General features: G+C 44.4%; 1 protein-coding gene across 1 annotated transcript; it reads left to right on the top strand.

Moving 5' to 3' along the window:
- Positions 1 to 111: 111 nt before the first annotated feature.
- Positions 112 to 26,762, top strand: CTSZ (cathepsin Z). Its single transcript, XM_077460245.1, has 6 exons — positions 112 to 276; positions 2,566 to 2,729; positions 3,294 to 3,473; positions 5,307 to 5,457; positions 22,095 to 22,260; positions 25,919 to 26,762. Exons 1-6 carry the CDS (start codon positions 134 to 136, stop codon positions 26,030 to 26,032), a joined length of 918 nt encoding a protein of 305 aa, XP_077316371.1. The 5' UTR covers positions 112 to 133; the 3' UTR covers positions 26,033 to 26,762.
- Positions 26,763 to 27,726: the final 964 nt, after the last annotated feature.

Here is a 27,726-nt window from a genome sequence, read left to right as displayed (position 1 = left end):
CAGGCTTCAGCTTTTGTTGTCTCCTGCTGTGCTGTCCCTTTAAGGCTTTTGAAAAAAACAAGGAGGAGGGAGTGAGTCAGCAGAGGAGGAACTGTCTGTGTATGTTATATTCAACCCTCTTCCTCCAAATCACATGAGATTGTGTCTGACCTGCACCATGTACAGCCGGCTTCTGCTCCTACTACTTGCCCTGGTCTCCTGGGTCCAGGCAGGGTTCTACTACAAGCCAGGGCAGAGCTGCTACAAGCCTGTAGCTAGAGGAGACTTCGGGCAGAAGTGAGTATTACTATTTTTATTATTCTTATAACAGATAAGTATTTATTCATGTATTGATCACGGAAGCTTGTGCACCACCCAAAGGAGTTATAATGCTTCTAACCTACCTAAAATTCTAAAAATAATAATGACTTCTCCACACAAGCTGGTATCAGATTTACTGGATGTCTCGGTCGTGTCTCCACACGTTGTCCCCTCCTGCCCTCTGGAATTGATGAAAGCTCACGGTGAGGGCGAAACCTGCCACCTTAAGAGACTCCGTTCACCTCCTATGGCATACATGTATACACAGGTCCTAACATACACATTTTTGGATTCTGTGATAGGGCAGCCCCACCTAGTACTTGGGTGATCTGTTTCGGTAGACCTCCCAGAGAATGGGGGCCAGATGGACCATATGAAAGTCCCAACTTGGAGCCTAACTCCCCCTGGGAGGGGGGATCAGGGCAAAGGTCCCTTCTTTTAGGAGGAGGACCATATGTACACCTGGGGACTTTTTGTGTCTCACTTTTTGGCGTGCACTTTTTATTTTTTTGTATCGGGTGGAGTTTTTGGCTTTTAAAAAAAAAAAGATAGGGATCTGAATGCAATGCATGTTTACCACCTATGTGAATGTCTCCATTGAAAACCATGCAGCTGCATTCAGATCCATAAATTCAAAAATGGTTGTTCATGTGTTTTTGTAAGTGTGAGACCTTATAATGATACGAAGCCCCACTCCATAGGTAACAACATTTTCCCAAGAGTTCATTTTTTTTATATTATGTATGTGTGTGTAAAAAAGAATATAAAAAAAAAAAATTATATATTCTCTCTTTCTCTATATCATTTTCATTTATTTTATTCAGGGATGGAAAACTTTATCGTGCGCTCCAAAAACAGTAGGGACAGAGCTAGGAACACTAAGGAAGTGATGGTATTATTGCTGATGTCGCAAGAACAAAAACAAGCTTGCATGTGATTCAGCCCGCTAGGCTCCTCCTAGGAGTAAATTATCCCTCTTTAATAGGGCTGCCTTGTTGAAGTGACACTAAACAATATCCTTATTCTCCCCAAAAAATCAATATACAACCCCTCCACAGTAGCCCTTTATAGTCTATTTTTTACTGTTCCTTACGGTGGTTGTTGTGTTTTTTTTTTTTTTTTTTTTTTTTTTTCTCCTTGTAACGTCCTCTTAGCTGCTGAACCTCTCTCTCTTTTTTTTTTTTTTTTTCCCTCTCACTTCAGTTTATTTGTGCACCTTGAGTTGTGGTCATATGCACTACTTTTATGCACAGTACACTTCCCATAGTCCATCTTGGGAGGGGGCAAGAGAGGGTCACTACATTACTACAGAGAGACAATGGAGAACAAATGTAGACGCCCTCTAACAGGAAGTTGGATCACAACAGGCCCTCTAACAGGAAGTTGGATCACAACAGCAAAAACAAAAAAAGGCCAAGAGCAATAGAATATACTTTTTCTTTATTTTTTTTTACATACCAGAGTTTACCTGTTAAACATTTCAGGTAGTGTACTGCAATAGCCCATCTCTGGGTCTGCAAAAAACATTTTGCTACAACTTTACTAATAAGTTTTGTTGTTGTTGTTGTTTAATAGTAAAATTGGGGTTTTTGTGTCAAAGATTGTTTAGTCCAAGCCTCTGATTTACCACTTACGTGTAGTGGAAGCTGTTCCTTGTTTTGAGGCTGCTTTTGTACAACTTTCTGGAGCCTGTTTTTCTTCTAAACTCAACAACGCAGTTTGTGTAACTAAAGACAAAGTGGTCCTCTCTGGGTTTTTTTTTTTTTTTTTTCTAATACATTTTTCACAGTTCTTGTTTGCGTAAAATGCTGATCCTAGATATTTGTACAAGGAAATACACTGAAATTTAATTGTGTAATTCCCCCACCCCTTTCACAGTGTTGTTGACACAGCAGTCTGTCTTAGGTACTTGGAACAGAAATTCTGGAAGTGAGAGAACATCCCGTGACACACCAGACCAGCTGCTTCCTGATCATAAACCACGTGGGCCAAAAAGGGTGGCCACATTATGAGCATGGGGGCGACCACCTGGAACAGGCGGCTGTAATTTTCACATAAAGACTTTTCAAATGCTGAAGATTTTAGAAAAAAGTCCTCCTTCAAAAAAATTCTTATATTTTATGGGTGCACTGACCTTTTAATATGACATGTTTATATCCTAGTAGGCTCTAATGAGCAGGGCCCTCTTCCTCATGTTGTAAAGTGTTGTGAAAACTGTTGGTGCTATATAAATCCTGTATAATAATTAGAATATATTTTTTTTAGGACATACCCAAGGCCACACGAATACCTTTCAATAAATAATCTGCCGAAAGCTTGGGACTGGCGTAATGTCAAGGGCTTCAACTTCGTCAGCACTACACGAAACCAGCACATCCCTCAGTACTGTGGATCATGTTGGGCACATGGAAGTACCAGCGCCATGGCAGGTGGGTTATACTCCCCTTATATTCAGTAAGGGGGCAGTGTACCATATTTAAAAATTCTATACATTTTAGGAAACCCTCTGGGACAGAAGGAGGTTGAGTGGTGTATAGGGTTGTATTTCATTAGACAATGCACTTTTGGCAATACTGACCCACAGAATACTGTATGTCATGAGGAGAATAAAACTATTCACTAGGAAATTTTGTAAAATTTGTGACATTTTTTGTTTGTCCAAAATATATAAAGGCAGAAAAGGAGGCGTTCGCATGGGGAAATGCCCCTTGTATGCATTACTGACACCCACTGCGTGCTTCCACTTTCTGTCTCTTCATCAGGAGATTGAAAACCTCAAAGAGCTGTAAAAAATGAAAACCTTTTCAGGCCATTCTGGCTGCATCCAGCATTTAAAAAGCAAAAAAAAATGCTGTTTTTAGGCTTTTGAAAAAATATTCCAGCATTAGTAACACAATGCAATAAAATTGTATGCCGCTACTTTCTGCTCCTAATATTTCAGCTGATATTTTTTTCTGTTCTTCTAACATGACTGTTCATAACCCTCCCTGCAGATCGCATAAACATCATGAGGAAAGGGGCCTGGCCATCTGCCTACCTGTCTGTACAGAATGTAATTGACTGCGGCGAGGCAGGATCTTGTGAGGGTGGAGACCATGGTGGGGTCTGGCAGTATGCAAATACCCATGGTATACCCGATGAAACTTGCAACAATTACCAAGCCAAGGACCAAGGTAAGAGAAGGGGGACATCAATGGGTAATAAGCTGGACAACAATAGGCCTTATATGTACCTGTCTTTGTTGACCCAAACCAGCCATGTTCCTAGTCCGCAGAATCGATGAACAATAGGAGAAAAATGATTGGTTGCTTAGCATTTGCTGTGACACTGTCTTAGTGCATTTTTATTTTATTTTTTATAATAAATGTTTATTAGAAAAAGAGGTACATACAATATTAGAAGGTCAACAGTTTCCATTGCAAAATAAATGCTGCTTAGACATATAAGGAGAAAACAATCACCTGCGGCCAAAAAAAAGACAAAGCTCCCTTAAAAAAGCTTGTTACAATAAGAGCCCTATTAGGAACAGGCGCATTGAGACCGTCTCTACTGAGGTTCCAGGAAAAAGTATGCTTCCTTTCCAATTTTATAATGAACAATAGAAAGAGAAGTATAGAAGAGTAGATAAGAAAGGGGAGCAGAGGACAGAAGGGGGTATGGAGAAGGAGGGGGGGTAGGGAAGGTAGGAAGGATGGGGGTGGAAGGGTGGGATGTTGCTGCCTCGTTCCACAAACCTTCAGACCTTGCCTCTTTTTCCCTGTCTTAATGCATTTTGTTTCTTTCCTCCTCCTTTTTTTTTCCTTTTTTCTATGCTCGGCCCCAGTTTGCACTTCGGTACACTGTTTCTAACTTGGGCACAACTGCTCCCAATTTAGTACATGGCGTTTTTTGTTTTTTTGCCCCACTTATCTTGTTAGCCTGTCTGGATCCATAGGGTGTGGGTTTGTGTGTGTATCTGTCCTTTTTTTTACATTTTATTTTTTTATTTCACAGTTTTTGTGGTCACCCCACTTAGCACGTGGGTGTGGGCATCTGTGCAGGTGTGTGCAGTCATTTGTGAAAGATCTCAGTGAGCTGCTGTTTGCAGACAATAAGAAACTGTTCTGTACTGATCAGCAGGGCAGTGCTATTGTTTTATAGCATCCAGAATAGAGACTGTATTCTTGAGGAGCAAGGAGAGTCAACTGAGCAGGCATTGTATGCTATGAGCAGTTGATTTTTTTTTTTTTTTTTTTTTTTTTAAGTGAATGTAAGGGCTCTTTGTAATTCATTATTTATTTTTTGTTTTAAAGTTATACTTACCTGCTCTGTGCAAGGGTTTTGCACAGAGTGGCCAGGATCCTCCTTTTCTGGGGTCCCCCAGCAGTGCTTCTGGCTTCTCCTCTTCGAGTGCCCCCACAGAGAGCTGCTTTCCATAGGGGCACCCGAGTCCTACTGCTACGTCCATTGACACAGTCCTGTCCCCCGGCTCCCGTGTCGCTGAATTTGATTGACAGCAGCTGGAGCCAATGGCTCCTGTGGCTATCAATCTATCCATTGAGGACCACGGAAGACAGCGGCTGGAGCTGCTGTGCTTGTCCTCATCAGTGGAATTATCGGGTTCAGGTAAGTAAAAGGGGGGGCTCTGGGGGGGCAGTTGCAGCACAGAAGTTTTTGCACCTTGAGGCTGGGTTCACACTATCTCCGCATTTGGCTCACAGCAAGGGTCCGGTGTGTCCTGGTCACATTTTTGGCTGATTTTGGACCTGAAATGGACCAAAAGATGCAGAGGGCTCCTGTGCAAATTTGCAGTGGAGATATGTGAACCAACTCCATAGAGAGCCGGTCAAAATCTCCCGCTATTGCAAATTGGATGCAGGAAAACCGCATCCAATTCGCAATAGTGTGAACCCAGCCTAAAGAGGAGCTGCAGTAAAATGAGAAATGTGTATCATGAACTGAAAAAATGTTTTTTTTTTTTTTTGTGAATAGACACTTTTTAATATATAAATATTCAAAAATTACAGACTGCAACAAATTCAACCAGTGTGGCACCTGTGTGACGTTTGGGCAGTGCTTCACCCTCTCCAACTACACGCTGTGGAAGGTCGGAGATTACGGCTCTGTCAGTGGGAGAGAGAAGATGATGGCCGAGATCTATAAGAATGGACCAATCAGGTAACCAGACCCCTAAAACCAAGTAAAAAAACTTGGTTACATGAAAGCTAGTCCACAAAAAATCTTGTATCACTCAGGAATATCAGGGGGGGGGGAGGGGTCTCTGCTTTTTGTGAGTTGTGACCCTATTAATGAGAAGTCCTTATGAGCAAGTGTTACCGGCCTCAAAATGTGAATTAAGAGAGCCGATGATTGTAGACGCGATGAGATAAGGTGATCAGCTTGGCGTGGACTGCAAAGAATCACACAAACAGCATGAGATATGACCACTGACTTTATGGCTGGAAGTAGTTTAATTTTTACATAACAATACATTTTAAAACGTAGTTATAACAATGAACATTACTAAATTTAATAACATATATATCCCTGTTATTCAGTGTTATAGATAATTATCTTTATCTCTCTGGTACACTTTAAGTGTGCAATAATCATACTACGGTAGCAATGCATTGCTTTAATACAAATATTTTCATGGTAGTACTCTTTTTTTAACCACTAGATGGTGCACATTGCATGTCTGTATGATGCAATACATAAGCTTTACATACAATAGGTTTTTTCTTATTAATAGCAGAAAACATGTGCTTTTATAAATCTATGCCATTTCCAATAAATCAGGTTTAAATATACCTATTTAGAAAGGTTTAGTGTTTATCATAGACATTTGTTCTGACTAATGCAGTATTTTCATGTTCTTATGCACTTTTCCCTTGTTTCTGACACATGCTGTTCTAAACTTCTAATTACAGCAATACTATAGCATAAAATCTGCTGAGACTTTTTCTGCATCTGCTCAAGATGTTTAGGAATCTTTCTATCACAGGTTAATACAGATTAGGAACAATTTAGAGTACATACCTGCAAAGAATCACACAAACAGCATGAGATATGACCACTGACTTTATGGCTGGAAGTAGTTTAATTTCCAGTCACATGGTGTGTGGCCTTATATAGACTCTGTTTGTGTACCTTCTCTGCCATCTACTGGTTATTAATAGAATAGAAGGGATATGTTTAGGAATATAAAAAAAAAATTAATATGTACTTTGCTTTGGGGTGTCTGTTTTGTGACCATATAAACCCCAGTCCGTCACACTCTCCCCTCCTTCAGTTAATGGCTCCCGACATTAAACTCAATTGGTATCTGAACACTATTTAGTGATTTAAGTAACCCAAATAGGTACTTGTTGCCACCAAGGAGCTACGTTAACTACCTGGCATGTCCTGGGAGTAGCTAGCATTGTAGGAGTTTGTATGGTGTGAACCTGACTTGGTCTGTATCTTGGCTGACCTAGTGTGTCATACGTAAAGATCTCTTTAGGCTTAGCTTGTCTGGTAGATCTTCTGACAGGAGTTGAGTCTTCTCCATCAACATCATTTTCCATTTGCATATCTTGGTTCACAGGTAAGTCTTGACTTAATGAGGGTAATTCTGCAGTGTCTAGTCCCACCATATCTGTAGCCCAGATTTGGTCGCCAACTACTGTTCCATCATTTTTTTCTTGTTCAAGATTGGGTGTGGTAGTTGTAGGATAGAACTCTTCAGCAGAAACTCTTAATGGAATTTTCTGTACGTTTTGAGAGTTTGGTTGAGACACAATACAATCATGACTTTCTGTAGTCTCTGGTATATAAGGATAATACCATCTTTCTTCATCTGAACATTCCTCCTCCTGGTCCACATCCATTCTGGCATCCTTTCTGTTACTTGATTGTCTTTGTTTCATCGGTACTCTTGGAATGTGTCCTTCAATTGGTAGGTCATTTACTGGTAGTAAAAGATTTCTGTGCAGTACTCGAATATTCTTTTTACCAGTTTCAGGCTGAATTTTGTACACAGGCCCATCTTTGATTCTTTCTACCACTTTGTGTACTGATTCTTCCCAGTATGAACGAAGTTTACCAGGTCCTCCTCTTTCAGAGAGATTTCGTACTAAGACCTGATCACCCGGTTGAAGAGGTGCTCCTTTTATCTGTTTGTCATAGTACTTCTTCCCTTTAGCAGATGATTTTTTGCTATTCTCGGATGCGATTTTGTAAGCTTCTTGCATTCTAGATGCCCATTTCTGAGTAAATATTGGTTGACTTTCTGATTCCTTTTCCAAATTTAGGTTGAGCATTAGGTCAATTGGCAAAGAGGAGATCTTCCATACAATAGAAAGAATGGCGAGTATCCTGTGGCTTCATGCCTGGTGCAATTGTATGCATGAACCATATGTGGAAGATGTTCTTTCCAATCTGACTTTTTCTCTTCCTCTAAGGTGCGAAGCATCTGTAACAAAGTACGGTTCAGTCTCTCCACTGGGTTACCCTGTGGATGGTATGGAGTAGTTCTTGAATGAGAAATCCCTGCCAATCGTTGCAATGTCTGAAATAAGTTGTTTTCAAATTCTCTTCCTTGGTCATGGTGGAGTTTCTCTGGATAGCCAAAACGTGGTATGAAATCTTGAAAGATCTTTTCTGCCGCCGTTTTTCCAGATTTGTTCTTAGTTGGATACGCTTGTGCAAAGCGTGTGAAATGGTCAACTATTACAAGTATATACTCATATCCTCCTTTGCTTTTCTCCAAGTGAAGATAATCAATGGATACTAACTCCAAAGGTGAACTGGTAGTAATCGAACCCATAGGTGCTCTTTCGGTGATATTTGGACACTTTTGTTTGATGCAGCTGCACTTCTTCAGCACATATTCATCAATGTCTTTTTGCATAAATGGCCAGTAAAATCGTTCACGTGCTAGGTGGGTTACCTTGTCAGTACCAATGTGACCCATGTCATCATGAAGATTTCTTAAGACCAATGGTTTTAACTTTTCTGGTAGAACTAGCTGTTTTCGGGTTCCAGAGTGTCGGTAGAGGATTCCTTCATCGACTCTGAGTTTATTCCATTCATGTATCAAACGTCTTGTTTTGCTGGTCATACTCTCCTTTTCTTTGTGGTTTGGAATCCAGTCGTTCTCCTTAAGCCAGACCACTTCTCTAATGTTGGTATCGTCTTGTTGTAATGCTCTGATATTCTCCTGAGTCATTGGGCAGATTGTCTGTCCTTTCAGCAATTCTTCGGCCACATCACTTTCTGAGTGAAGAGTCAATGAAGCCACCCATAATGCCTCTTCTTCGTCAACAGCTTTGCTCCCTTGCCACATAGCTGACACAACCTCAGATGGTACAAGCTCTGTGTACTCCACCGGAAATCGTGACAGTGTATCTGCGTCTGCATTCTGTTTACCTGGCCTGTACTTGATATCGAAGTGGAAATCAGCCAACTCGCCAACCCAGCGATGACCCACAGCATTCAGTCTGGCAGTACTCAATACATATGTCAATGGGTTGTTGTCTGTGTAAACGGTGAATGTTGGAGCGTAGTACAAGTAATCTCTGAATTTGTCATAGACTGCCCACTTGAGAGCTAAAAACTCAAGTTTACCAGAGTGAAGATGGTAATTGCGCTCTGCTGGAGTCATTGTTCTGGAGCCAAACCCAATAACACGAAGTTTTTCTCCTTGTCGTTGGTATAGTACAGCACCTAGGCCTTCATTGGAAGCATCAGTGTGTAAGACGAAGGGTAAGTCAAAATCAGGGTATGCTAGAATTGGTGGATTGGTTAGCATGTCCACCAGTCTGGATACTACAGCTTGATGTTTGGGTGTCCATTGAATCAGTGTTTTAGATGGCACTTGTGCTTTGTTCCCGTTTTTCTTTGTAGATTCCCTCCGATTGTTTTTGGGGATGGATGTAGCAGATTCTTTCTCAGTGTTCTGCAAAAGTTCATACAGTGGTTTAGCAAGTCGAGAGAAATTTTGAATGAAGGACCTGTAGTAGCTCAGGAATCCTAACAAAGATCTGACTCCTCCCACTGTTTTTGGTTCTTTCCTTTTCAAATGTAATACCGCTTCAAGATCTTTTGGGTCAATTTTTATGCCTTCTTCTGACACCATTCGTCCAAGGTATCAAATCTGTCGTTTAAAGAGTTCACATTTCTTCGGTCTAAGTTTGATACCATGCTCACGCATTCGACTAAGCACTTGCCTAATATCATTGACATGCTCCTGAAAAGTTTTGGAGTAGCAAAGTACGTCATCCAAGTATGGAGAACAACATTTGTCTCTGATGCCCTCTAATACATTCTCCATGCATCTCTGAAAAGCTGCTGGGGCATTCGTTAATCCAAATGGAATACGGTTCCACTCCAGGAGTCCCCAGGGGGTGCTGAAAGCCGTCAGATGTCTGGAGTCTTCATGCACAAAGCCTTGATGATACGCACTACCCTGGTCCAGGATTGAGAACCACGTAAATCCTCCTAAGCTATCCAGCAGATCTTGTATTCTGGGTAGTGGATGTCTATCTGGGATAGTCTTTCGGTTTAACTCCCTAAAGTCAACACATAGTCGTAGGCTACTGTCCTTCTTTCGAACACAAACAACTGATGATGAGTATGCGGAAGAAGATTTTGTTACCCAACCTCGGTCAAGAAGGTTTTGGATATATTCTTTCACTTCTTTGTATAAGGGTTTCGGTATCGAATTGTAGCGTTTCTGGACAGGAGTTTCATCTTTCAGATTTATCCTCAGTTTCAGGTTAGGGATGCATCCTATGTCTCCCTCATCTCGAGCAAAGACATCTGATTCATCATATAACATTTGTCTCGCTATCTCCTGTTCTTCTTCTGAGAGATCTTCCAAATTGACAGGTGGGTGCCACTTAACAGATTTGTTAGTGGGTAGCTGATTTCCAGTGTCCACTTGATTCAACTGGTTTACATGAAACACCCTTTTCTTCTGATCAATTCCCTTTCCATCGTCTTTGTTTGGAGACAATGGTAGAATCTCAGCTGCTGGAGAAATGGTACCCAATACTGTTCTGGGTGGAAGGTAGATGTCATGTTGAGCACGGTTCAGTATAGGTATCTTCACCAGTTTAGAGAACCCATCTGGCACATCTACCACTGAAGGAAATAGTTCAAGTCCTTCCTCGACTGGATATTCGGGAAGTGGTTCAAATGGCATGATTCCTCCTTTTGGCCACGCTCTAATTCTACATTTGACTTCACAGAGCTCGCCTCCTTTAATCTGGAGTCCCTTCTTCCCCACTTTGACCATACGACTATCGAATATTTCTCCTGGGTCAGTTGCTTGACTGACAGCATTGACAATGTTATTCGCTACACTCTGTCTTACTTTCATAGCTTCACTCAGCAAGATAGTCAGGTTTTGGGTGCTGTTTGGTCGGTCACGGTTTTCTCTGATCAATTCTTCGATAACATTAAACCCAAGAATTGGATTGTCATTACAGCAGTCACTCACCAGCATTGGCACATAAATGGCTGAGTTTCCATGTCCACTACTTTTGAATTCCAGGCAGACTTCAATCCATCCGATGAATGGAATGAGAGAACCATTTGCAGCTGTAATGGATAAGTTGTCATCACAAAGTAAATCTTGTATGTGCCTAATGGAGACACTGGGTAGAAACTTTTCTAACCATGCCTTCCCGACAATGCTGACCTGAGCTCCTGTATCCATCAACATGTCAACCGGTACACCATTCATCCGACATGACAGTAGGCATTTTCCTCCAATTAATTGTGCTACGTGTTGTTTGGAGAATCCATTCTCTTTTGGGAGTGTTCTAGTTGACCAGTGGGTGAATACCCTGTTTACCTTAGCATGGGACAGATCATTTGAGGTGGTCACTGGTTGTCCCTTTCCCAGTGACCGTCTGTCGTTTCCCGACTGCCTTCTTTTCTTCAAGCAATCAACCGCTCTGTGTCCTGTCCAACCACAGTAGAAACAATGGTAGCAGTTCTGACTCTCTCGTTTAATGCAATCATCACACCTGGGCTTGCAGTGAGTTGTATCTGGAACTTGAACATTGGTTAGTGGCTTAGTCATTTGGTTTCCAACAATAGGAGTTTGCTTCATCATCTTTTCCAGGTTCTTTGTGAGAGCAGAGACCTGTGTTAGTTCCATTAATGCAGTGTGATTTGCTCTAACATCTCCCTCAACTCTCTTTTGCAAGGTGTCTTTTTCACTATTCCCTGGTGTCTGTGATGAATGAACAGTAATAGGTTTATGTTTAGGAGCACTGTTTAAGCGTCTCTGCCTTTCTGTTTCCTCATCAACTGATCTGGTGACTTGCTCTATGATAAAGTCATCCGTTACTGTCAAATCAGACACATAAGGCTTGATATCTCGTCTAACATTAGAATTTTTCTCATTTAGTCCCTGATACAGTGTATGAAGGAATATGCCTTGCACCAGTTTTTTGTCATAGTTAAACTCTCGCCTATCATGTTGTGATGTAGACAGAACTTTTTGTTTTAACCCCACTAGCCTGTAAACAAATTGTTGCGCTGTTTCTCTTTCTTGCTGGGTAGCATTGCTAAGGTCCTGAAATAACTCATTACCACTTCGTTCTCTCATATGTGACTTCAAAAACCTTTTTAATTCAGCAACAGTAAGATCATCTTTGTCAGTCAACATATCTTTAAAATTACCAGGTTTGATTATTCTCAACACTGTGCGTATAATTTCAGATTCAGGGAATTTTTCTGTTAGACCCTCGTCAATTTGTCTGCACACGCTACTGTAACTCATGTCCGAACCATGATCTGAAATTACACCACCATGCATTTTAAATTCTCTACGTGGCAATAAAGCAACAACATCAGTTAATCTCACCACCTCCGATACCTGTTCAGTCCTTGCAGTTCTACTACTTATTTTTTTTGCAGCGGTTGCAATGTCCACAGTTGGTGTACTTTCCTTGTTAAGTTTTAGTTCATTGATCTTGTCTTGGATAATGAGTAGGTAAGACATACCTTGATCTTCCAACTTTTCCAGCTGATCACTTGTCATGTAATCTTCAATAAATTCAACAAGTTCCATTTCGTTGGTACCAGTCACTGATGGAACGTCCACTTCTCTTTCATCTCCCAGCGTAATAGCAAGGCTATGCAGCTGTTCTTCATTAAGCAGATGAATTTGTTTCCGGATATCCCACATCAGCGCACGATGAGGAGACGCCATCTCTGTTGCAATCTGAAGACTTGCACTCACGAGGCAGACGACTCTCACGACTCTCCTTGTAGCTCTGTAGCAGGCTCACGCTTGTCTCGCGCTTCCTTCTCACTGGTAACACAACGAATCCCGGCACACGAGCCCCCCAAAATGTTACCGGCCTCAAAATGTGAATTAAGAGAGCCGATGATTGTAGACGCGATGAGATAAGGTGATCAGCTTGGCGTGGACTGCAAAGAATCACACAAACAGCATGAGATATGACCACTGACTTTATGGCTGGAAGTAGTTTAATTTTTACATAACAATACATTTTAAAACGTAGTTATAACAATGAACATTACTAAATTTAATAACATATATATCCCTGTTATTCAGTGTTATAGATAATTATCTTTATCTCTCTGGTACACTTTAAGTGTGCAATAATCATACTACGGTAGCAATGCATTGCTTTAATACAAATATTTTCATGGTAGTACACCATTGCATGTCTGTATGATGCAATACATAAGCTTTACATACAATAGGTTTTTTCTTATTAATAGCAGAAAACATGTGCTTTTATAAATCTATGCAATTTCCAATAAATCAGGTTTAAATATACCTATTTAGAAAGGTTTAGTGTTTATCATAGACATTTGTTCTGACTAATGCAGTATTTTCATGTTCTTATGCACTTTTCCCTTGTTTCTGACACATGCTGTTCTAAACTTCTAATTACAGCAATACTATAGCATAAAATCTGCTGAGACTTTTTCTGCATCTGCTCAAGATTAGTGATGGCCGAACGGTTCGCCCGGCGGTCGTTTCGCGGCGAATTTCCGACTTTCGCCGTCCGCGGGTTCGAACGCCTTTTTCCGTCGTTCGCCCCGGCGGACTTACGTGTTTAATGTATACAAGAACTTTAACCTTTCGTGACACGTTTATCATGTGTTACAGGACAACCAATTGAGACATGACAGCTCATGGACACTTGGACATTCCCCCTAACCTATAAATACACCCGATCCGGTGGCCATTTTACATTCTTTCTTCTGTCACTGTAGGGAAAGGATCCTGTGTGGAGTAGGGACAGAGAAAACGCTAGCTATTTGGTACACAAAAGTTCTTTTCAGGACTGGTATAGGTGTTAGGTCAGCAGCCTGAGTTTCTTTTGTCAGTTTAGATAAAGGGACAGAGCGCTGTATGCTGCTATTTTAGGGACAGCTCAGCCAGATTAGTCTTTCTTCATCATCATCATCATCATCATCATTAGCTGTTACTATCAGGTCCACAAAAGAGCTGTTCCAGCTAATCGTTCCAGCCTACTCTTTTTTGCCAATTTGTATAGGGACAGGCAGGAAGCAGTGTGTCAGGCAGTGAGGATAATTTTAAAGACTTGCTGTTACTATTAGTTCCACAAAGGTTCTTTTCAGGACTGGTATCAGTGGTACGGTAATAGGCTTGTACACGTATAATATTCTTTCTTCCAAATATAGAAAGAATATTATACTTGACTGCTGCCCTTCTGCTGCAGTCTGCTAATCATTCACAACTCACTTGTTCCACAAAGCTCTTTATCAGGACTGGTAACTTGGTCTGTCTAGGGTGCTACGGTACATAGGCTTGGGTGCGGTACAGTCTGCTGTTCTGTAAGGACCGCTATCGGTCCACAATACATAGGGTTGCCGTGCACTACTGCTGACCGCTGCCCTATACTGCAGCAGTCCTTCATTGGTATAGGGACTGACGTACAGTCTGCTAATCACTAACACACAACCTGCTTGGTCCACAAAAGTTCTTATAAGGACTGGTAACTTGGTATAGGGTGCTACGGTACATAGGCCTGAGTGCGTTACAGTCTGCTGTTCTGTAAGGACCGCTATCGGTCCACAATACATAGGGTTGCCGTGCACTACTGCTGACCGCTGCCCTATACTGCAGCAGTCCTTCAGCGGTATAGGGACTGACGCACAGTCTGCTAAACACTAACACACAACCTGCTTGGTCCACAAAAGTTTTTATAAGGACTGGTAACTTGGTATAGGGTGCTACGGTACATAGGCCTGAGTGCAGTACAGTCTGCTGTTCTGTAAGGACCGCTATCGGTCCACAATACATAGGGTTGCCGTGCACTACTGCTGACCGCTGCCCTATACTGCAGCAGTCCTTCATTGGTATAGGGACTGACGTACAGTCTGCTAATCACTAACACACAACCTGCTTGGTCCACAAAAGTTCTTATAAGGACTGGTAACTTGGTATAGGGTGCTACGGTACATAGGCCTGAGTGCGTTACAGTCTGCTGTTCTGTAAGGACCGCTATCGGTCCACAATACATAGGGTTGCCGTGCACTACTGCTGACCGCTGCCCTATACTGCAGCAGTCCTTCATTGGTATAGGGACTGACGTACAGTCTGCTAATCACTAACACACAACCTGCTTGTTCCACAAAAGTTCTTATAAGGACTGGTAACTTGGTATAGGGTGCTACGGTACATAGGCTTGAGTGCGGTACAGTCTGCTGTTCTGTAAGGACCGCTATCGGTCCACAATAGATAGGGTTGACGTGCACCACTGCTGACCGCTGCCCTATACTGCAGCAGTCCTTCAGCGGTATAGGGACTGACGTACAGTCTGCTAAACACTAATACACAACCTGCTTGGTCCACAAAAGTTCTTATAAGGACTGGTAACTTGGTATAGGGTGCTACGGTACATAGGCTTGAGTGCGGTACAGTCTGCTGTTCTGTAAGGACCGCTATCGGTCCACAATAGATAGGGTTGACGTGCACCACTGCTGACCGCTGCCCTATACTGCAGCAGTCCTTCAGCGGTATAGGGACTGACGCACAGTCTGCTAAACACTAACACACAACCTGCTTGGTCCACAAAAGTTTTTATAAGGACTGGTAACTTGGTATAGGGTGCTACGGTACATAGGCCTGAGTGCGTTACAGTCTGCTGTTCTGTAAGGACCGCTATCGGTCCACAATACATAGGGTTGCCGTGCACTACTGCTGACCGCTGCCCTATACTGCAGCAGTCCTTCATTGGTATAGGGACTGACGTACAGTCTGCTAATCACTAACACACAACCTGCTTGGTCCACAAAAGTTCTTATAAGGACTGGTAACTTGGTATAGGGTGCTACGGTACATAGGCCTGAGTGCGTTACAGTCTGCTGTTCTGTAAGGACCGCTATCGGTCCACAATACATAGGGTTGCCGTGCACTACTGCTGACCGCTGCCCTATACTGCAGCAGTCCTTCAGCGGTATAGGGACTGACGCACAGTCTGCTAAACACTAACACACAACCTGCTTGGTCCACAAAAGTTCTTATAAGGACTGGTAACTTGGTATAGGGTGCTACGGTACATAGGCCTGAGTGCAGTACAGTCTGCTGTTCTGTAAGGACCGCTATCGGTCCACAATACATAGGGTTGCCGTGCACTACTGCTGACCGCTGCCCTATACTGCAGCAGTCCTTCATTGGTATAGGGACTGACGTACAGTCTGCTAATCACTAACACACAACCTGCTTGTTCCACAAAAGTTCTTATAAGGACTGGTAACTTGGTATAGGGTGCTACGGTACATAGGCTTGAGTGCGGTACAGTCTGCTGTTCTGTAAGGACCGCTATCGGTCCACAATAGATAGGGTTGACGTGCACCACTGCTGACCGCTGCCCTATACTGCAGCAGTCCTTCAGCGGTATAGGGACTGACGTACAGTCTGCTAAACACTAATACACAACCTGCTTGGTCCACAAAAGTTCTTATAAGGACTGGTAACTTGGTATAGGGTGCTACGGTACATAGGCTTGAGTGCGGTACAGTCTGCTGTTCTGTAAGGACCGCTATCGGTCCACAATAGATAGGGTTGACGTGCACCACTGCTGACCGCTGCCCTATACTGCAGCAGTCCTTCAGCGGTATAGGGACTGACGTACAGTCTGCTAAACACTAATACACAACCTGCTTGGTCCACAAAAGTTCTTATAAGGACTGGTAACTTGGTATAGGGTGCTACGGTACATAGGCTTGAGTGCGGTACAGTCTGCTGTTCTGTAAGGACCGCTATAGGTCCACAATAGATAGGGTTGACGTGCACCACTGCTGACCGCTCACCTATACTGCAGCAGTCCTTCAGCGGTATAGGGACTAAGAGTTTTGTCACAGGGTCATTTAAAAAATGACATGCAGAGGAAGAGGCAGGCCCTTCCGCAGGGGTGGTAGGGGTAGGGCAGGAGCAACAGGCTTGAGCCAAAGTGGGAAGTTGCAGAAGGTGCGTTCAATTACTTTAAAGGATGCACCAGACTTGGTTGAGTGGCTCGCTCAGCCTTACTCTTCTGCACCCTCCTCATCCTCTCGATCTGCACCCTCTTCTTCACTCTCTGCTATGTGCACCCCCAAAGACACTACCACCAACAACACGACCACCACCACCACCACCACATACCTTCCGCTTGAGTCACTGGAATTATTTTCCGATCCATATCAAGAGGACATTTCTGATGCGCAGCCACTCTTGGTATTGGATCAGGAAGAGGAGGTAGCAACAAGCGCTACTCAGCAGTCTGACGCCAGTACCCAGATCAGCCCAAGGAGGAGGTTGGTCCCCGGTGTTGCTGCCTACTCTACTTATAGCGGTGGGGAAGGTGACGTTGATGATGACGTGTCTAGTGATGTCACGTGGGTGCCCACAAGAGAGGAAGAGGAGGGGAGTTCAGAGGGAGATATGGACCAGCAGATAGGGAGGAGAAGCAGCAATGACTTACATTGCACAGCAGGGACAAAGCAGACTGCAAATGTATCAGGAGCGAGTCATCGACCATGTACGGTCACATCTGGCGCTCCCAGGACACCGGCACATGGCTCCGCAGTGTGGGCTTTTTTTAACGTGTCCGCTGCTGACAATAGCGTTGCCATCTGCAATCTTTGCAGTCAACGCGTTAGTCGCGGTAAGCCCAATACTCACCTAGGGACGACCGCCTTAAGAAGGCACATGAGCAGCCATCACCGAGCCCAGTGGGAGCAACGGAACACACAAAGCCACACTGCAGGCTCTCACCGTCCAGCCTCGTCTTCTACTTCTCCTTCTCCTCTCTCCTCACAATTGTCCTCCACTCCACCTTCCATCACGCCAAGCTCACATTTTTCTGCAAAAAGGCAGGCTTCCGTGGGCCTAATGTTTGAGCGTAAAAAAATGATGACGCCGGATAACCCTCTTGCCCAACGGTTGGCGGCTGGCTTGTCAGAACTCATAGCCCGCCAACTACTGCCATATAAACTGGTGGACTCGGAGGCCTTTCGCAAATTTGTGGCCATTGGAACACCACAATGGAAGGTCCCAGGAAGGAAGTATTTCTCAGAGAAGGGCATCCCAGAGCTATATGGCCATGTTCAGCGGCAAGTGAATGTATCTCTGGCACACAGTGTCGGTGCCAAGATACATCTGACCACAGACACGTGGTCTAGCAAACACGGGCAGGGAAGGTATATCAGTTTTACTGCCCACTGGGTGAACCTTCTGACGGCCGTCAAGCATGTAACCCGTGGCACCCGTGTAGATTTGGTTTTACCGCCACGGATTGCATGCAGGCCTGACTCTTCTTCTCCTCCTCCTACTCCATCCTCCTCCCTCTCCTCCTCAGCTGCCTCCTCCTTTTCCGCTGCTAGCGTCTCTTCCACTGCACCGCCCAAGCTCCCCAGAACCTATTCCACATGCCAGGTGAGACGTTGCCATGCCGTGCTGCGTCTGTTGTGCCTGGAAGCAAAGAGCCACACTGGCCCGGCACTCCTTTCAGCTTTGCGTTCACAGGCAGATGAGTGGCTAACACCGCTCAATTTGACAGTTGGTAAAGTGGTGTGTGACAACGGTGCCAATCTGCTTAGCGCATTGAAACAGGGCAAAATCACGCACGTGCCGTGCATGGCACACGTCTTAAACTTGGTCGTGCAGCGATTCCTTGTCAAATACCCTGGGGTCCAGGACATCTTGCGGCAGGCAAGGAAAATCTCGGCCCATTTCAGAAGATCTTACACGGCCATGGCTCGCCTTGCTGACATTCAGCGGCGACACCATCTGCCGGTCAGACGTCTTATTTGCGATTGCCCGACGCGATGGAACTCAACCTTCTATATGCTTGATAGGCTGCTCCAGCAGAAACGTGCAGTTAACGTCTACCTGTATGAACTCTGCGAAAGAAACGGTTCTGGGGAGCTGGGTTTTTTTTCACCGCGCCAGTGGCTGCTCATGCGCGACACATGCAGACTTCTGCGGCCATTTGAGGAGATCACCAAACTGGTCAGTCGCAGCCATGGCGCCATCAGTGACATGGTACCTTATGCCTTCTTTCTGGAGCGTGCATTGCGTCGTGTCATTGATCAGGCTGTGGAGGAGCAGGAGCGGGAAGATGAGGAAGTCGCAATGCTGGATGAATTCCCAGGGGGGGCTACTCTATCTGAGACAAGTCAACAACAGGAGTCTGATGAGGAGTCAGAGGAGGATGGTGCCGGGGCGGATGAGCAGGAGCAAGAAGAGCATGCTTTAAACCTTTCTGGGATCCCTGTTGTGCGAGGATGGGGAGAGGAGAATGAAGAGGACGACATTATCCTGGATGATGAGCAGGAGCCAGGCCACCACACCGCTTCCACTTTAGTGCAAATGGGGGCCTTCATGCTCCAGTGTTTTAATAGGGACCCCCGTATAAAAAGCATGAGGGTCAAGGACCAGTACTGGGTGGCAACGTACTTAGACCCCCGGTACAAACACAAAATGGCGGAAATGTTACCGCCGTCGCAGAGGGCTGTCAGAATGCAGCACTTCCAGGCCTTGCTTCGAGAAATGCTGCATTCTGCTTTTGCGTGCGCTGGCAGAGGAGCAATTCCCACTCCCAGAGAAGGATTTGCGGGTACCAATCCAACAGCGCCTGCAAGAAGAGGCCGGTTTGAAGATGTGTTGGTGACTTCGGATATGAGGTCATTCTTTCAGCCGACCCATCGACAGGTGTCATCCGGATCCAGCATCAGGGAACGCCTAGACCGTCAGGTGTCCGACTACATTGGGTTAACGGCCGATGTGGACGCTCTGAGGAGTGATGAACCCCTAGACTACTGGGTGGGCAGGCTTGACCTCTGGCCAGAGCTTGCCCAATTTGCAATCGAACTGTTGGCTTGCCCCTCATCCAGTGTCCTGTCCGAAAGGACGTTCAGCGCAGCAGGGGGGATTGTGACCGATAAGCGTACTCGCCTAGCTCACCACAGTGTTAACTACCTCACATTTCTAAAAATGAATGAGGCATGGATCTCGGAGGAATTCAACACATGTGATCAGTAGACCATGTATATGTCTATAAACAATTTTTGGAATCAAGCACACAGACCTTCTTAATTCATTTGGCTCACTTCCCTGACCCAAAAAAGCACACCGTACTATATGCCCCTACCCTCCTCTTTGAAGAGGTTGAGCGGTGTCATATTTCTACTGGGGCTGCTTATTATGAGGGGTTCCCACCATCCCTGTGCTGTGCTGACTTCCTCCTGGGTGTTCTTATTATGAGGGGCTCCCACCATCCCTGTGCTGTGCTGACTTCCTCCTGGGGGTTCTTATTATGAGGGGATCACACCATCCCTGTGCTGTGCTGACTTCCTCCTGGGGCTGCTTACGGTGCTGCTGTCAGCGCTGTATGTCACGGAGCTGCTGTCAGCGCTGTATGTCACGGAGCTGCTGTCAGCGCTGTATGTCACGGAGCTGCTGTCAGCGCTGTATGTCACGGAGCTGCTGTCAGCGCTGTATGTCACGGAGCTGCTGTCAGCGCTGTATGTCACGGAGCTGCTGTCAGCGCTGTATGTCACGGAGCTGCTGTCAGCGCTGTATGTCACGGAGCTGCTGTCAGCGCTGTATGTCACGGAGCTGCTGTCAGCGCTGTATGTCACGGAGCTGCTGTCAGCGCTGTATGTCACGGTGCTGCTGTCAGCGCTGTATGTCACGGAGCTGCTGTCAGCGCTGTATGTCACGGAGCTGCTGTCAGCGCTGTATGTCACGGAGCTGCTGTCAGCGCTGTATGTCACGGAGCTGCTGTCAGCGCTGTATGTCACGGAGCTGCTGTCAGCGCTGTATGTCACGGTGCTGATGTCAGTGCTCTGTATTACGGTGCTGCTGTCAGTGCTCTGTATCTCCTGCACCCTCTTGTTTGCCTACCCTGGTCCCTGACCTTCCCTCTCCTCCATTGCCTTCATTAGCTCCATAGTCCTGAATTGTCAGAACAATTTCCCAAATAAAAAAAAAATGCTTGTAGTTATCGATCCCAAATTCACCTCATACATGTATTATGCTATTGTCCAGGTGGTGGGACTACGTGCTACCCCCTAATAATTACCCCGTGGCCGCAAATTCGACCTAAAGGTTTGCGAAATTCGCCTCCCATTGAAGTCAATGGAGCCCGCGGCGAACGGTCGTTTTCGCGAACGTTTGTGTCCGTTCGCGTTTCGCGTTCGCGAAACGTCCCGTCGGAAGTTCGTCCATCACTACTCAAGATGTTTAGGAATCTTTCTATCACAGGTTAATACAGATTAGGAACAATTTAGAGTACATACCTGCAAAGAATCACACAAACAGCATGAGATATGACCACTGACTTTATGGCTGGAAGTAGTTTAATTTCCAGTCACATGGTGTGTGGCCTTATATAGACTCTGTTTGTGTACCTTCTCTGCCATCTACTGGTTATTAATAGAATAGAAGGGATATGTTTAGGAATATAAAAAAAAAATTAATATGTACTTTGCTTTGGGGTGTCTGTTTTGTGACCATATAAACCCCAGTCCGTCACACAAGGTCTGTTCTTGTTGCCAGAGCAGCCATACTCTTTTCCTCCTAGTGTGGTTTGTTGCTCTGGGCAATAAGATTATGTCGTCCTTATCCATTGTGTAAAACCTCCATCACATGTGGAAGAAGACCACCCCATACATCTGCCAATCTTTGAAAACAACACAGTTGAAATACATAAAATATTTTCTTGCCAAAATATTTGTAACTATTTGATTCATACACCACTTCCACACACTGCATAGATAGAGGGTGACACCGCTATTCGGACTCCTCTGCTGTCAGGAAAGTAAAGAAAAATTGGTCGAGTTCAGCTGTAGTATTTCTAATCTGAACGTGGAAAATGACTGGATTTTGATTAGTTGCGATCCGATCTCCATGTCTTTTTTATTTTTTTTCTCTCATTAACTGTACGTTCTCCGGCCTATGTGTATCAAACCATCTGCATTCCCCAACATGAGAAGAATTGGAGGTGCAGCTAATGTAACGAACACAGGAAGTGGAGGGCAGTGACTCACAAAAATCAATCGACATTAATCTTTCAATGATCAGGCTTTAGTATACTTATATCTGATTGGGCTTGGGAATGATTGCCATTAATGACTGCTCTTTTACATAATCTTTGTATTAACATATTAATGAAGCCAGTTATTGTTGTATAGATTACTGTGGCCAATGGACAGGTCTTATTTTAGGTACCTTGATAAGTGAGGCTCAGTAGCATCACATTTGCTGCAATGAATATATCACTGAAGTGCTGTATGTGAAATAAGTGATGTTTTATATTTGTATTTTCTAGCTGTGGTATAATGGCTACAGAAAAACTAGATGCCTACACTGGGGGTCTGTATTCCGAGTACGTGCCCGATCCCACGGTGAACCACATCGTGTCTGTGGCCGGCTGGGGTGTGGATGAGAGCGGCGTGGAATACTGGATTGTCCGCAACTCCTGGGGAGAACCTTGGGTGAGCCATCTCTTCTTCTCTATGGTTCTCTGCTAGTGGCCCTGATGATCTATTGGCTTCAGTACTTTCAGGCCCACTGACCTGGTACAATTACAATTTATACAGATAAAGTATTTAGATTGCATGCTTATTTCGGTAGGAGAATCAGAAAGTTTGGAAATCGGCAATAGAAATATATAAGATGTAAATCCAGTGCAAAAAATCATGCAAGCTTTAATATGTCAATGTCATTTCACAAGTCACTTTATCTGCAACATTCAATTGACTAATATCAAATATTAATGTTATTAAGGTCCCAACATGACATTGCATTGTTACCTTTAAAACTGGAAACAATCAAGGACTTTTGTCAGGGTCACCAAGATCCCCATCCTCTTCCTTTATTTTTTTATATTTAACCACTTGCTTACTGGGCACTTAAACCCCCCTCAGTCCCAGACCAATTTTCAGCTTTCAGCGCTGATGCACTTTGAATGACAATTGCGCGGGCATACAACACTGTACCCAAATGAAATTTTTATCATTTTTTTTTTCCCACAAATAGAGCTTTCTTTTGGTGGTATTTAGTTACAGCTCGGAGTTTTATTTTTTGCTAAACAAACAAAAAAAGATGCAAAAAAAAATAAAAAATCATGTTTTAATAGTTTGTTATAAAATTTTGCAAACGGGTCATTTTTCTCCTTCATTGAAGTGCGCTGATTAGGCGGCACTGATGGGCTGCATTGGTGGGCACTGATGGGCTGCATTGGTGGGCACTGATGGGCTGCATTGGTGGGCACTGATGGGCTGCATTGGTGGGCACTGATGGGCTGCATTGGTGGGCACTGATGGGCTGCATTGGTGGGCACTGATGGGCTGCACTGGTGGGCACTGATGGGCTGCACTGGTGGGCACTGATAGGCATAGTTAAGGCGGCACTAATAGGCACAGAGAAGGCAGCACCAATGGGCAAAGATGGGCACTGATAGGTACCACTGATAGATGGGACTGATGGGCACTGATAGGTGGCACTGCTGGGCACTGCTGGGTGGCACTGTGGGCACTGCTGGGTGGCACTGACGGGGGGCACTTACTTTTAATAAGTGTGGCACTGCAGGGGGCAGGTGGGCACTGGCAGGGGGCAGGTGGGCGCTTGCATTGCTGGCCGTGATCGGGACTGATGTCCTGATCACGGCCGCCGGTGATCTGCTTTTTTTTTTTTTCTCCTCACGCTGTCAGCGTGAGGAGGAATAATAGCCGATTACCGGCTCTGTTATATCACATGATCAGCTGTCATTGGCTGACAGCTGATCATGTGATAAGGGGTCGGGATCGACCCCTTGCACGGATCGGTGATCAGGCGAGTCTCATGGACTCGCCGATCACAGAGCGCGCCGCGTGCACCCCTCAGGGGGCGCACAGGCCGCTCGTACTCGGGACTACGTCTATTGACGTCGTCCCGGAAAAGGAGATCCGCGCTGTAGCCGTCATTTGGCTATAGCGCGGATCTCAAGTGGTTAATGAAAATTAGTTTTGAAATGGCATTACGCTGTTAAATGTTGATGAGGTTTTAAATGAGCGTGTGTATAGATATATATATTTTTGCATTGTTTAATTCTTCTGTAACTCGCTAGTTTTCTTCTTCCATCATTTTGCCATTGCAAAATGATGGAAGATCATATAGCCATTAGGGCTTGTTTACACTTGTGTTTTGGGGTGGTAAAATTATGCAGTTGAGTCGTGCTTTTACTGACCCTCAACTGCTCCATCTTTTGCTGCCTGGGCTCACTGATGTGATGGGGCTCTCAGGCTCAGAGCAGATCTCTGCTAATAGCTGCATGTCAGCTCCCAGCTAAATAGTCAATCCCAGCAGGACTGATCTCTCAGAAGCAGCTAACCCTACTGGCAGAGCCTCCATTGTAAGCCTAGTGCACTCCCTGCCAAGTATCATTCACTGCTGTCCCTGGTATCTGCCTCCCACCCTTATCAGCCCATTGATTCTTTCATCTCTACCTTCAACACAACTGCAACTGGAGAATGATGACAATCAGATTTTGCACCATGAGCTGCACCTGATCTGCTGCTCCTCATGGGGCAAGTCCTCACAAAACTAGCCCCAGCCACCAAAAAAAGAACAGGCCACTCATGGAAAGCAATGGGCCAACGGGGAGAGATCTCCCCTGACCAGTCCTGCATTCCACACGCACCATCTGGGCCATGTGGGGGAATTAATAATGGCCGCTGGGCAGTCAATCCTAAAGGAAGTCTGGTATTTGGTTTCTGTAGTGTTATATTTTTAGGGCTATGCTCTTCCCCCTCACCCCAGGGAACGCTGATGCATGGCTTTTATGGAAACTGGGGGCTTCCATTGCATTGGTGCTGCACCCTTTCACCTCAGCAGGCGCACGGACTTTATGAAAGTCTGATAGATCAAATGCCAGGCTTTCCTAGCCTTACGCCTGTGCAGCTGCACCCTTTCAAATCTGGGCATGCGCCAGCAAAGACTCCTGGAAAGCCGAGAGGGGGCAGCCAGTAAGAGGAGAGTTAGGATATGACAATACTTATGTCATATACCTGTCACTCCTAAATCTGCTCCACTTCCTCCAGGTGCCAGCACCAGGATCATGATGCTCTTATGTAATGAAACCATGCTGGCCGTAAGACCAAACTAAGAGCATCATGGGTGGAATATCATATAATAGTCTACAATAAAACTGTGAATTAGATGAAAATAAAGAAATCAAAGTTCACAGTGTCATCCGTGCAAAACTTCCACTAGTGGATTATTAGGAAGCTTGTGTGTGTGTGTATATTTTATGTATACATAAAAACGTTCCAGGACAGGCAGTTGACAAATCCATTTTACACATCAAAAGGATGTTAATGTTGTGCAAGGTCACATTGGTATCTGTTTATCTAATTAGGCATTTCAAAGGGAACTTGTTGATTTTAAAGGGGTTGTAAAGGCACAATTTATTTTTTATCTTCAAGCATTCTGTGCCTTAAGATAAAAAGCCGCCTGTGTGAAGCAGCCTCCCTCAGCCCCCCTAATACTTACCTGAGGTCCCTCTCTGTCCACGAGTGTCAGCGATCCAAGATTCTCCTTCCTGATTGTCTGAGACACAGCAGTGGCGCCATTGGCTCGAAGCCTGATTGCTAGCCAATCAGGCTTCGTGTGTGAATGGACACACAGAGCAGCGGCTCGGCTCAGGTGCCCCATAGCAAACTGCTTGCTGTGGGGGCACTGAACAAGAGGGAGGGGCCAGGATCACAGGAGAGGGACCTGAAAGGAGGATCCAGGCTGCTCTGTGCAAACCTACTACAACAGAGCAGCAGGTAAGTATAACATGCTTTATTTGTATAGGGGAAAAAAAAACTAGACTTTACAATCACTTTAAAGAGGATACTGCCCAAACCAGGTTTACTCTACATATCAAAGGGGTCAGATAATGACTCTGGATGCTTTGTGTAATTTTTACACATTTTTTTTGTTACAGTTTTGTGGACTATTATAGGATATTCCACCCTTAATCTGGTCTTGCATGCAGAATTTTGTGTGCTCAGATCCAGACACTCTTTGGGTGCCTGTACTGACTCTTTGAACACTGGTTATAAATTGACCAAAAGGTTTTTAGCCATTTCTCACTAACCTGTTTTTTTTTTTTTTTATCTCTTGCAGGGGGAAATGGGCTGGCTACGCATTGTAACAAGCACATATAAAGGAGGAAAGGGAGCGGATTACAACCTGGCCATTGAGGAGGACTGTGCCTATGGTGATGTTGTTCTACCATAATTTAATAAGCATAATTGCAATAGACCAAAGCTGCTACATCCACTGCAACCTCAGCACTGTAAATGATCACAGCAATGCAGACAAATAATCACACAAGCTGCTACCAGGGGACTCTTCAGCTCCTAAATGCATCCATAAGACTGGACAGTAGAGAATGCAGCACTGGTGCCATGTATTCCTCACCAGGGCCTGGAAGCCAGGACTATATGCACAAGTACAAAACTGTCATAGAGGAGAAGCCATGCAGAATGCTGACGAGGAAAATTATGGTATAACCCCAGCTAAAGGAAAAAAAAATAGTTTACAATAGAGTGCAGAAGTATTAGAACCTTTGCTGGGTTTTTATTTCCGCAACTCCATTGATGAAATGTCCCAACATTTCCTGTCCTGGTGAAATAATGGGAAGTAAGCACATCTGAGTGGGGACACAGCAACAAAAACCTGACCGCCATTCTCAATCCAACCTTCCTTGCTTTCTCCTGTTTGACAATCATCCTACAAACATACACATGTACCTACAGCTGTGATTTCTAAGTTTGATGTCTTTCATGTGCAATAAATTCTGCATAAGTGCCATTAATTGGACGAAAAATGATTTTAAATTTGCTTTTTTTTTATTGTACAACATGGTGCGCTGAAACTGATGACTAACTGAGATGTTCAAGTGTAAAAGAGAAATGCTGTCCTTGTTGATTTTCTTTATACTGTAATAAAGATTTGATGAGAATAATGTATTTTTTTTTTGGGTGCTGTTGATCAAAAAGTGACAATGACACAGAAATGTCTAAATATACCTTCTCCAGGTATGAAGAAAACTGGACTCAAGGCGCTGAAGCCTTCAGAGGGAGAGCTTTGCAATGGCGGCCTATGTAGCTGTATACGTTTCAATGTAATACCAATTGAAGTTTAGGCCCGAGTGATGAAGGGTTAACATCTCTGTGAAGATTTTACTGCTATTCCACATTACTGGTCACCAGGGCAGGAAGTGAGAGGAGATCATTCTGCATAATGGTGCTCAGCAGTAAAAACTGACAGATTCTAATCCTCCATCGCTCTAATAAAAAGAAAAGCGCAAAATGCATTAAGACCTAAATCTGACCAATGAGGGTTTCCCATGTATCTAATTTCATCTCTAGTATGTCAAGGACCTAAGCTGATCACATACATGGCTGAATTTCATCCGATTCCTATTGAATTGGGCAAAATTTGAGCCCTGAGCTGGGGCACCAACCAGCTCCACAAAAGTTGATTTAAATATGAAAGTACCTGGGTGGAAAATTATCAAACGTGACGACATCCTATTAGATGCAGTCACTGTTTGAGTATTGTGATAGCTGTGGCTGTCGGTTTACAGTAACCTACAGAGATTCCTCCACCCATGCTGTTTAGTGTGGTGGGGAAACTGAAGACAAAACATTTATGGCCAATATTACTATCACCACTTTATTACCTGTAATCTGATTAAGTGACATCTGTAAACTTGAGGTACTGAGACCAAAGCCAGGGAAACACTAAAGCCCCATACACACTATCACAGTGATGGCGAACCTATGGCACGCGTGCCACAGCCGGCACGCCAAGCCCTCTCTGTGGGCATGTGAGAAAATCCTGTACGGAGGTGTATTTCATGCACAGCTCCCCTCCCCATAGAACTACATTTCCCACAAGTCTCTGGGGCAGGGGTGATGTGTCTA

The sequence above is a fragment of the Lithobates pipiens genome, unplaced genomic scaffold, assembly GCF_037356315.1.
Source record: "Lithobates pipiens isolate NorthernLeopardFrog02 unplaced genomic scaffold, aLitPip1_a1.2 Scaffold_28, whole genome shotgun sequence".
NCBI lineage: Eukaryota > Metazoa > Chordata > Amphibia > Anura > Ranidae > Lithobates > Lithobates pipiens.
This window is presented reverse-complemented; position numbering and strand designations above follow the sequence as displayed.

Excerpts from the sequence above, each read along its gene's own strand:
- CTSZ (XM_077460245.1), top strand. The coding sequence starts at position 134 with ATGAGATTGTGTCTGACCTGCACCATGTACAGCCGGCTTCTGCTCCTA. Across the intron at positions 2,730-3,293 it reads AAGTACCAGCGCCATGGCAG|ATCGCATAAACATCATGAGG; the intron begins GTGGGTTATACT and ends CCCTCCCTGCAG. Across the intron at positions 22,261-25,918 it reads ACTCCTGGGGAGAACCTTGG|GGGGAAATGGGCTGGCTACG; the intron begins GTGAGCCATCTC and ends TATCTCTTGCAG.